The sequence below is a fragment of the Rhinopithecus bieti genome, unplaced genomic scaffold, assembly GCF_001698545.2.
Source record: "Rhinopithecus bieti isolate Rb0 unplaced genomic scaffold, ASM169854v2 scaffold_19652, whole genome shotgun sequence".
Classification (NCBI taxonomy): Eukaryota; Metazoa; Chordata; class Mammalia; order Primates; family Cercopithecidae; genus Rhinopithecus; species Rhinopithecus bieti.
The window spans coordinates 3,221,125-3,233,490 of NW_016809913.1; the positions used below are offsets into that span (position 1 = coordinate 3,221,125).

General features: G+C 39.9%; 1 protein-coding gene across 1 annotated transcript in view; it reads right to left on the reverse strand.

Annotated features, from left to right (window-relative positions):
• Window positions 1-813: 813 nt before the first annotated feature.
• The window catches only part of ATAD5 (ATPase family AAA domain containing 5), a 61,215-nt gene continuing 49,662 nt past the window's right edge, over window positions 814-12,366 (reverse strand). The window contains 5 exon segments of the mRNA XM_017890862.1: window positions 814-1,063; window positions 1,176-1,334; window positions 2,036-2,871; window positions 3,389-3,570; window positions 8,927-9,107. Of these exon segments, the coding sequence (XP_017746351.1) occupies window positions 985-1,063; window positions 1,176-1,334; window positions 2,036-2,871; window positions 3,389-3,570; window positions 8,927-9,107 (1,437 nt within the window). The 3' untranslated portion in view covers window positions 814-984.

Genomic DNA, 12,366 nt, shown 5'->3' on the forward strand with positions numbered 1-12,366 from the left:
CTATATTCAAATGCATTACAATATACATATTTACCTAAGGTGATTACATCTGAACTCTTTTTTAATAAAGCCTTTAGCTTTAACCTTTAATTAGATCAATATACTAATTAATGCAAGAAAAAGTAAATTGAACAAATAAGAGGTAAAAATATCTATCTTCACACACATTTATAAACATATACTGTTCAAAACTGTACAATATAGGCTGAGCACGGTGGTTCACGCCTGTAATCCCAGCACTTTGGGAGGCCAAGGCGGATGGATCACTTGAGGTCAGGAGTTAGAGACCAGCCTGACCAACATGGTAAAACCCTGTCTCTACTAAAAATACAAAAATTAGCTGGGCAAGGTGGTGGGCTCCTGTAATCCCAGCTACTCGGGAGGTTGAGGCAGGATAATTGCTTGAACCTGGGAGGCAAGGGTTGCAGTGAGCTGATATCAAGCCACTGCACTCCAGCCTGGGTGACAGAGTGAGATTCCGTCTCAAAAAACAACAACAACAAAAAACTGTACAATATGAGGATCCTTAACTTTTGGGTTAAAAATATAATTCATCAGATAATGTTTTTGTTTTACTTTTTTTTTTTTTTGTAAAGCCAGTCAAATTTAGCAGTGGGAGATTGTATACCAACTTTAGTGACACTAACGTATCTGAATATTAAGCTAATATATAATATAAACACTTGAAATAGGGAGTTCATCTTAATGAACTCTACCTGCCAGAAACAGTTCACTTACATACAAAAAATACCCCAACAAAGCTAAATCAGATAATACAAAAAATTCAGAAAACAATATTACAATCATATATACAATTTGTAACTCAAATATTTTAAATATTTGCCCACCAATAAAAAAATATACAAATTGTTTGTTTAAAATGTACATTGAGAAATATACTTTTCCACAAAGATCCACATAATATAAAAATGTTATCTTAAGGACCACATGATAATCTATACAAAGCATTGTTAGTATGAAACATTAAGGGAAGTCAGCTGCCAAAGTATTCACAGTCTCTTTTGGAATGTCAAGATGAATTCCTTCAAAATAGTGCAGGAATCTGTCAAAATTACAAAGAAAAATACAATTTAATATTAACATTTTCATCTTATGAAAATATGTATTAATCTTGAAAAAACTATCTAAAATGTTGTTTTTAATAAAGCCTTTACCTTCTTTTACTTTTTCCTTGTTCTTTTAGCTTCTCAGTCTTACAGATGTTTCGAAGGGTTGGCAGGTATTCAATTATACTAGCTTGCCTATTACCCACATAGAGAAGAGATCGACTCGAAAATACACTTTTAATGACTGCTATCCTCTTCCAAGCATTGCTGTAAAAGTAATGCATTGTTTTAATTTTAATGCCCAAGAAAAATGCACAACCAGTTTAGTTTCCTTGCCTCTGGTCTAGACCAGATGACATTTCCAGATTAATTTCCTGTCAACACATCAATCACTCCCATACTGAAAAATCTCAGTAACTCAAGCCTGTAATCCCAGCACTTTGGGAGGCCGAGACGGGCGGATCACGAGGTCAGGAGATCGAGACCATCCTGGCTAACACGGTGAAACCCCGTCTCTACTAAAAAATACAAAAGCTAGCCGGGCAAGGTGGCGGGCGCCTGTAGTCCCAGCTACTCGGGAGGCTGAGGCAGGAGAATGGCGTAAACCCGGGAGGCAGAGCTTGCAGTGAGCTGAGATCCAGCCACTGCACTCCAGCCCGGGCCACAGAGCGAGACTGTCTCAAAAAAAAAAAAAGAAAAGAAAAACTCAGTACTATCTGCTATCTATCACAGCAAGACCAAACTCCCTCCTGGGTCATTCAAGCGTTACCTAAATCCACCCCAATCACTCATTATTTCTCTTGCCAGCAATCAGGCTGGTCTCCTTAACTGTCTCATTAGAAGCTACATTATTAATGTTAAGGGCTTATGATGATCAATAGTACAGCATTTTTAAATTAAGAAAAAACTAATGATTTCCCCTTTACTATTTATTACTAAAAAATAAAAGTAAAGGAAGTAAGACTTACTCTAAATTAGCTGCTGACTGACTAAAGTATACATTATTGCGCTTTTGTGAAATATAAAAAGTAAGATCATTGGTTGGATCTCTTCCTAATTTCTTGCAAGAATTCAAGGTTTCCAGTGCTTTTGAAATAGTAGAAGAACATTTAGTAAAGCTGAGAGCTTCTGCAGCTGCTTTTAATTCTCCAGAGCTTTGAGAAGTCCATCCATCATTACTCTCAAGACTAAACTCATCACAAAGTCCACTTTTAACCTTTCCATTTGTCCAACTAAAGTCATTTCTACCGTATTCGTTTTGTTCCCTTACATCAGTTAAAAGGGCATCTAAGAAGGACATGTTATCCATGAACTCAGAGAGAGAATTTAAACAATGAGAAATAAGGGCAGAACATTTTTTTTCTGCAGTTGTTTTGGGAGGACAAGGAATAGATTTCTTTGTCTCTGGATTGCTTCCTTTGTCTCTGGCTTTGCTTTCTTCTGAATTTGAGGAAGACGACACAGGGGACAGCCTAATAGATTCATCAGGGAAGTCCAAGTCAGTGTCGAATAAGTCACTATCATCTAATATTACCAATGTTTTCTTTTGTTTCTTTTTCTGGGACTTTTTCAATGGCTGTTCTCTTTCAGAATGTTTCCTAGCAAGACAGTTCATACTTTTTGTTGCTGTACTGGCATCCACAGTTACTGATGAGCCACAAAAGTTTTTAGTTTCTGGAATGGTATCAACTGGTAATGGTAGAATAAACTCAAGATTACTATATAAAAAATCTACATTCCGCATTTGGAATTCTGTAAGAAGCTGGATGAGTTTATGCCATTCTTCCTTTGTTGTGATTTTGTGCTGAAAAACAATGTTGAGTAAAGAAATGTTATAGCAGTACATAGTTTGAACACTTCTTGTATGAATACAGTGTTATCCCTATTCTAACTTAAAAGTATTGAGTCACTACCCCTCATAATTTTATCTATATTTAATATATCAAAATAGTACTGTAAGTCTAAAAATTAAATTTAGAGAATTAAATTTTTTAAATTAAATTAATTTGGAGAATTAAATTCTCTATATATGTAGTATATACTGCAATATTATTATAAGCACATTTATTTAAAACCACTTCTCTGAAATAGTCTATCTGAAAAATTTTCTAAATTATATTCTAAATCCTATAATATGCATTCAGAGCAATGCCTATGCACCATTTGTTAAAGTGATAGAATGTGTTAAAAGCAGAGACCTAAGGCTTATACAAATTATAGGCATATTTAAGTTAAACTTAAGATTCAAAAGATAGGAGGCTACTGTTGGGAATATGAAAAGGAATATAAATTCAACATTGCAAAACAGATATTGAAAATACCTTTAAAAATGAAAATAAGTCTTCAGATGGGGAAAAAATGTTCTTAAGACCAAACAAGGTCTCAGCACAGCCACTGTCACATTTCGGAAGGTCTATACATTTCTTTTTAGTATTTTTAGGGTAAATTTTGTTATCAAGGCCATGTTCAGAGCAAACTAGTTGTACATTTCTGCTATTTCCACCTACAAAATAAAAGAATATCTTAGCTCTCTCTATATATGTATTAAACAAATTGTATCAAACAATTATTTAAAGCCTGAGATCCTTTGACATCTTCTGGACAAATACCCCCATTTTGTTGTTTAATTCATTAAGAGTACAATATAAGCATTATTCTTTTTTTTTTTTAAGACAATGTATCACTCTGTCACCTAGACTGAAGTGCAGTGGTGCAATTTCAGCTCACTGAAACCTCCACCTCCTGGGTTCAAGTGATTTTTCTGCCTCAGCCTCCAGAGTAGTTGGGATTACAGGCATGCGTCACCACACCTGGCTAATTTTTTCATTTTTAGTAGAGACGGGGTTTCACCATGTTGGCCAGGCCGATCTCGAACTCCTGACCTCAAGTGATCTGCCCCCTCGACCTCCCAAAGTGCTGGGATTACATGCGTGAGCCACTGTGCCCAGTCATAAGCATTATTTCTACCAAGAGATAAACTAAGTGAGGTGATGGTGGGGGACTTTCAAAGCCATCCGACAGAAAAAGTGCAAGGACTGTGAGCAGGCAAATCACAGAAGAAAAATAAATGCCTAATATTAATTTCAGGCTGGCTGAGGTGGCTCACGCCTGTAATCCCAGCACTTTGGGAGGCTGAGGCAGGTGGATCACTTGAGCTCAGGAGTTCGAGACCATCCTGGGCAACATGGTGAAACCTCGTTTGTACTCAAAATACAAAAATTAGCCAGGCATGGTGACGCATGCCTGTAGTCCCTGCTACTAGGGAGGCTGAGGCAGGAGAATAGCTTGAACCTGCGAGGCGGAGGTTGCAGTGAGCTGAGATCACGCCACTGCACTCCAGTCTGGGCAACAGAGTGAGACTCCAATTCAAAGGAAAAAAAAAAAAGAAACAGTAATTTCAGCCGGGCACAGTGGCTCACACCTGTAATTCCAGCACTTTGGGAGGCCAAGGCAGGTGAATCACCTGAGGTCAGGAGTTCAAGACCAGCCTGGCCAACATGGTGAAACCCCATCTCTACTAAAAATACAAAAAATTAGCTTGGCATAGTGGTGTGTGCCTATAATCCCAACTACTTGGGAGGCTGAGGCAGGAGAATCACTTGAACGCAGGAGGCAGAGGCTGCAGTGAGCTGAGATCACGCCATTGTACTCTGGCCTAGGCGACTAAGTGAAGCTCCGTCTCAAATAATAATAATAATTTCAAAGACCTAATAAGAAGATATGCAATTTCACCAGTAAGCATGGAAATGTAATTTTAAAATAATATACTGTATGTATTTCACTTTTTAAATTGGCAAAATTAAAAGAATTATAATGTAGTTCTGTCAGCAGTACACATGAAAAAACCATCATATACTATTCATGGGAGCATAAGTTGGTACAATTGTCATCAGAGGGCGGTCTGACAACAACTATCAAAATGTAAAGTGTATACACCCTTTGTGACCCAGCAGTCATACTTCTAGAATTCTCTCCATCAGTATTACAGACATGTTCAGGGATATATGTATAAAGATATTCACCGTATATTGAACATAATTTAAATGTCTATAAGTAATGGTTAAATTACGGTACATCCATTCTATTCTATAGAAAAGCATGCAGCTGTGAAAAACAGTGGGATAATAGGACCATATGTGCTGACAATAAACTTAAAAATAACTAACAACATATATAATAATAGGTTAATTTTCCTAAATAAGTATTTTTATGTTATATGCATAAAGGTCTAACTGTGGCTACTTTCAAGAAGTAGGGGAATATTGTTTTATGTATCTGTTTTTTTTTAAAGGCAGGAATGAAATGTATATTAAAAAAAGGACAATTAAGAAGAGAAACTGGCCAGGTGCGGTGGCTCATGCCTGTAATCCTAGCACTTTGGGAGGCTGAGGTGGGCAGATCACGAGGTCAGAAGATCGGGACCATCCTGGCTAACACAGTGAAATCCTGTCTCTACTAAAAATGCAAAAACTTAGCTGGGCATGGTGGTACACGCCTGTAATCCCACCTACTCGGGAGGCTGAGGCAGGAGAATCACTTGAACCTGGGAGGTGGAGATTGCAGCAAACCGAGACAGTGCCACTGCACTCCAGCCTGGACGACAGAGCCAGACTCTGTCTCAAAAAAAAGAAAAAAGAAAAAAAAGAAGAGAAACTATGCTATACTTATTTTCTGTCTTCTAAAGTTCTTGCTGTAACAATTTATATCCAGTGGCATATCAAAACGTTATTAACTAATTTGTTACACCAGGATATTTTCCATGTGTTATATATTATATTTACTTTTGAGATATGGTTAAAGCTATGGGCTTACACTGAATAGAATATATAGGCGTATCTACTTTGAAAAACAATAATATGAAGCCGGGTGAGGTGGCTCATTCCTGTAATCCCAGCACTTTGGGAGGCCGAAGAAGGTGGATCACTTGAGCCCAGGAGTTCAAAACCAGGCTGGGCAACATAGTGAGATCCCTGTCTCTACAAAAAATACAAAAGTTAGGTGTGGTGGTGCACGCCTGTGGTCCCATCTACTCAGGTGGCTCAGATGGGAAGACGGCTCGAGTCCAGGAGATTGAGGCTCCAGTGAGCCATGACTGCGCCACCACTGCACTCCAGCCTGGGCAACAGAGTGAGACACTGTCTCAAAATAAAAAAAAAAAAAAGAAGAAAAAGAATATGTTAAAATGTTAAACTAATTAAAAGAAAAAACTGATAAGGAATTAATATTACATAATTTCACCTTGGTTTCCTTGAAATATTTGTGTATTTACCAGAGTAGGATCTGTAACTAGAGAACCGTGACTATGGAGCATGGAAACCACAAACTTAAACTTCTTCAGGCAAGGAACCATGTCTTAACCATGTAAACACAAGACCCAGCATGGAGAAGGTACTCACTTGAATTAGGTAACAATGATGACTGAAAAAAAAAAAAGAAATAAAAGCATTTCTGAAATAATAAAGTACTTAGGAAAGTTAGAATTTAAAGACTCCTGAAGTTAAAAGTGTACATTATAGTTACATAAAAAGAATACTATATATCTATATATCTATACTCATGTAGAAAAACCAGTTTTTAGTAAGTGAAAAAATTGTTAAATAATAATTATAGTATCATTTGTTTATAAGGAAACATATGTTAATAAATGTATGTTTAACAGTTTGAAAATTTAAGAGTCAAATTTCTGGGGAGGAAGCTGGACACAGTGGCCTACTTAGGAGGCTAGTACAGGAGGATTGCTTGAGCACAGGAGTTCAGGGCTACCCTGCATTATGATCCTGCCTCAAAAAAAAAAAAGAAAGAAAGAAAGAAAAACTTTTGAAGTGGAAAGGGGAACAGGGTGGGAGGTTTTATCTGTGTTTGTCTTTTATTTATTTTTTTTTTTTGAGACAGAGTCTCGCTCTGTCGTCCAGGTTGGAGTGCAGTGGCACCATCTTGGCTCACTACAGCCTCTGCCTCCCGGGTTCAAGCAATTCTCCCGCCTCAGCCTCCCAAGTAGCTGGGACTACAGGCATGTGCTGCCACGCCTGGCTAATTTTTGTATTTTTAGTAGAGACAGGGTTTCACCATATTGGCCAGAATGGTCTTGATCTCCTGACCTCAAGATCTAACTGCCTCAGCCTCCCAAAGTGCTGGGATCACAGGCGTGAGCCACCACACCCAGCCTGTGTGTGTGTGTGTTGTTTTTTTTTTTTTTTTTTTTTTTTTGGGGGGCGGTTTCTCCCTCCCCCCCCAAGGGGGGGGTCCCCTGGCCCGATCTCAGCTCACTGCAAGCTCCGCCTCCCGGGTTCACGCCATTCTCCTGCCTCAGCCTCCCGAGTAGCTGGGACTACAGGCGCCCGCCACCTCGCCCGGCTAGTTTTTTGTATTTTTTAGTAGAGACGGGGTTTCACCGTGTTAGCCAGGATGGTCTCGATCTCCTGACCTTGTGATCCACCCTCCTCGGCCTCCCAAAGTGCTGGGATTACAGGCTTGAGCCACCGCGCCCGGCCGTGTGTGTGTTTTTTAAATTAAACAATGAGATCATCTTAAAAGCGCAACTGCAAAAGAGTAAGTAACTTACAGATTAGTTCAAATCTCTTATTTTGAGGTGAAAAAACAGGCTCAAAAGGCAAAGTGAATTTTGGAGCTTATATATTAATTGTAAAGAGCGGCATAGCCAGGAGAAAAATCCAACTTTCTAGGTCCAGTTTAATTCTATTTACTCACGTTGACTGCAAATTTTTTTTTTTTAGTCAGAGTCTCACTCTGTATGATCTTGGCTCATTGCAACATCGATCTCCCAGGTTCTAGCAATCCTCCCATCTCCACCTCCCAAGTAGCTAGGACCACAGGCATGCACCACCATGCCCAGCCAAATTTTTGTAGAGATGGGGTTTCACCATGTTGCCCAGGCTGGTCTCAAACTCCTGAGCTCAAGGAATCCACCCCACTTGGCCTCCCAAAGTGTTGGGATTACAGTTGTGAGACACTGTGCCAGGCCAAAATTTTTTATGAACAAAGTTGACATATGCATATTTATTTGGAAGATTAACATAACAAGTTGCTTAAAATTTTTATAATCTTTCAACTATTCTAGTATAGCACAGAGTTTTTTTAAGTAAAAAAAAAAATTTTTTTCAGATGTGGTAGGTCACGCCTGTAATTCCAGCACTTTGGGAGAACAAGGCAGGTGGATCACGAGGTCAGGAGTTCGAGACCACCCTAGCCAACATAGTAAACCCCGTCTCTACTAAAAGACAAAAAAAATTAGCCGGGCGTGGTGGCGGGGGCCTATAATCCCAGCTACTCGGGAGGCTGAGGCAGGACAATTGCTTGAACCTGGGAGGCAGAGGTTGCAGAGAGCCGAGATCGCACCACTGCACTCCAGCCCAGGCAACAGTGCGAGACTCCATCTGAAAAAAGAAAAAAGAAATTTTTTTTTTTTTAGATATGGGGTATTGCTCTATTGTCCAGGTCAGAGTGCAGTGGCATAATCATAGCTCACTGCAGCCTCAAACTCCTGGGATCATGTGATCCTCCTACTTCAGCCTCCTAAGTAGCCAGTACACGCCACCCTGACCAGCTTATTTAAAAACATTTTTTTTGTAGAGACAGGGGTCTCGCTTTCTTGCGCACGCTGGTTTTGAACTCCTGGCTTCAAGTGATCCTCCTGCCTTGGCCTCCCAAAAATTTTCTTGTAGAGACAGGGGTCTCACTATGTTGAGCAGACTGATCTGGACCTCCTGGCCTCAAGAGATCCTCCACCTCACTCTCCCAAAGTGCTGGGATTACAGGCATGAGCCACTGCACCCAGCCATAGCACAGATTTTTAAATAGGGTCCCATAATAGAAATGTCTTTAATAACAAATCAACTTACCATGAAGGGTTAATGGTCGTTCTTCTAAAAATCCACCTCCACTTCTAATCCAGAATTGTAAGTAAAGGATACTTTTTCTGATATCGCAAGTATTTGCAGTTAACAAGGTTACAAAGTCTTTTACATCAGTTCTAAAATTCTCAGTTAAGCAAATCATTTGTAGGTAGCTGGCAACATTTAGCTTCAAAACAGAGATAAATGTGGTTAACTGCTGAGTTAAAATAGATACAGCAATAATACATACAAATAATATCTAAAACTGAGACAAATTTTGCTAAAATTCACATTATCCTAAATGCTCTTCTTGAGGATGAAACTGCTTTAAAAATATAAGGGAATATACTACTAAATTAAGCATTTATATGTATTTCTTTTATTAACTGTATATTGTGCAAGACAGCAAGGAAACTTTTATAGGAGATTCTCCAACCTGAACGCTGGCAGTTTTACAAACCTTGACAAAACCCCTTAGGATTAAGTAACAGTATAGCCTGATAGAATATCTTACAACAAAATTATAAATATGATACTGTAACACTGAAAATACACAATTTTAAAAAACAGGTTAGAAATTGTACTAATGAGTGCATAAAGCTAATTAATTTTTTGTAGAGATGGGGGTCTCACTGTATTGCCCAGGCTGGTCTCATACTCCTGGCATCAAACAATCTTCCTGCCTTAGCCTTCCAAAGTGCTGGGATTATAGGCACGAGCCACTGTGCCCGGCCAAGAAATTGAGAGAGGCTGAGGCAAGGAGATCACCTGAGGTCAGGAGTTTGAGACCAGCCTGCCCAGCATGGTGATACCCCATCTCTAACTCCAGCTACTCGGGAGGCTGAAGCAGGAGAATCACTTGAACCTGGGAGGTGGAGGTTACAGTGAGCCAAGATCACACCACTGCACTCCAGTCTGAGCGACAGAGCGAGACTCTGTCTCAAAATAAATAAATTAAATAATTCAATTTATCAAAGAGTTTTCCACAAAGAAAACTTGTAAATTCACTGATGAAGTATGTAAAATACCAAAAGATAAAGAACATCAAACCTATACAAACTCTTAGAAAAAAGAGAAGGAAACATTTCTCAACTCTTTTTGGGGGCAGCTTAACCTTAATATTTAAAGCTAACAAAGACAATTCTTAAAAAAAAAGAAAACAAAAGAAAGTTACAAAGTAGTATTCCTCAAGAAAATAAACATATGACTCCTTAATAAATTAATAACAAATCTAATCAATCAATAAATAAAGTGGATAATACATCATGACCAAATGGGGTTTATCATTAGAAAATCAGTCAGTGTAATTCACCATGGAGATAGATGAAAGTAGAAAAATATGATTTCAACACATGCAAAAGAAGCTTTTGATAAAATCCAATACCCACTCTCGATAAAAAGTCTAAGAAAATTGGAATAGGCAGGGGGCCGTGGCTCACGCCTGTAATCCCAGCACTTTGGGAGGCCAAGGCAGGCAGATCACGAGGTCAGGAGATCGAGACCATCCTGGCTAACACGGTGAAACCCCGTCTCTACTAAAAAATACAAAAAACTAGCCGGGCGAGGAGGCGGGCGCCTGTAGTCCCAGCTACTCGGGAGGCTGAGGCAGGAGAATGGCGTAAACCCGGGAGGCGGAGCTTGCAGTGAGCTGAGATCCGGCCACTGCACTCCAGCCTGGGCGACAGAGCAAGACTCCGTCTCAAAAAAAAAAAAAAAAAAAAAAGTAAAGCCGTCTCTACTAAAAATACAAAAAATTAGCCAGGTGTGGTGGCGGGCGCCTGTAGTCCCAGCTACTCAGGAGGCTGAGACAGGAGAATGGTGTGAACCCGGGAGGCAGAGCTTGCAGTGAGCCGAGATTGCGCCACTGCACTCCAGCCTGGGCAACAGAGCGAGACTCCGTCTCAAAAAAAAAAAAAAAGAAAGAAAGAAATATAAGGCAAGGGGCAGGTGCGGTGGCTCACATCTGGAATCCCAGCATTTTGGGAGGCCGAGGCAGGCAGATCACTTGAGGTCAGGAGTTCGAGACCAGCCTGGCCAACATGGTGAAACACTGTATCTATTAAAAATACAAAAATTAGCCGGGCGTGGTGGCACGTGCCTGTAGTCCCAGCTACTCGGGAGGCTGAGGCAAGAGAATTGCTTGAACCCGGGAGGGAGGCAGAGGTTGCAGTGAGTGGAGATCGTGCCACTGCACTCCAGTCCAGGTGACAAAGCAAGACTACATCTTAAAAAAAAAAAGAAAGAAAAGAAATGTAATGCAGGTAAAACACTGTAAGCTATATACATACTATGACTTAGATGAACCTTGAGGATGTTATGCTAAGTGAAATAAGCCAGTCACAGCCGGGCGCGATGGCTCAGGCCTGTAATCCCAGCACTTTGGGACGCTGAGGCAGGAGAATCGCTTGAAACCAAGAGGCAGAGGTTGCAGTGACTGAGATCGCGCCACTGCACTCCAGCCTGGCAACACAGCAAAACTCCATCTCAAACAAACAAACAAAAAAATCGGTCCCAAAAAGCCAAATCAGTATGATTCCATTTATATCTAGAGTAGTCAAATTCATAGAAACAAAGTAGAATGGTAGTTGCCAGCAACTACTGGACAGGAGGAAACAGGGAGTTTGATTTAACGAGCATAGAATTTCAGTTTTGCAAGAACAATGTGAATATACTTAACACTACTCAACTGTACACTGTTACGTGTTCTTTACCAAAAGCAATTTTTTTAATACAAAAATTTTAAACACCAAGCTATATAATTTAAAATTTCCAGGAGCCACATTAAAAAATTAAGGAAACAAGTAAAATTAATTTTAGGGCCAGGTGCAGTGGCTCACGCCTCTAATTCCAGCACTTTGGGAGGCCAAGGTTGGCAGATCACGAGGTCAGGAGATCGAAACCATTCTGGCTAACACAGTGAAACCCCATCTCTACTAAAAAATACAAAAATAATTAGCCAGGCATGGTAGAGGGCGCCTGTAGCCCCAGCTACTCGGGAGGCTGAGACAGGAGAATCACGGGAACCTGGGAGGTGGAGCTTGCAGTAAGCCAGTGATTGCACCAGTGCACTCCAGCCTGGGCGACATAGTGAGACTCCATCTCAAAAAATTATAATAATAATTAATTTTACTACATTCTCTTACAACAATATATCCAAATATTATTGCAAAAAGTAATCAATACAAAAATTAGTGAGATGTGTTACATTCCTATTTTTTGCACTTAGTCCTCAAAATCTGGTGTTAGCCAGGCACTGTGGCTCACGCATATAATACCAGCACTTTGGGAGGCTGAAGCAGGAGTATTACTTGAGCTCAGGAATTCAGGACCAGTCTGGACAATATAGTGAGACCTCATCTCTACAAAAAAATATTTTAATTAGCTGAGTGGGGGGGCAAAAGCCTATGGTCCCAGCTACTCAGGAGGCTGAGGTGGGAGTATTGCTT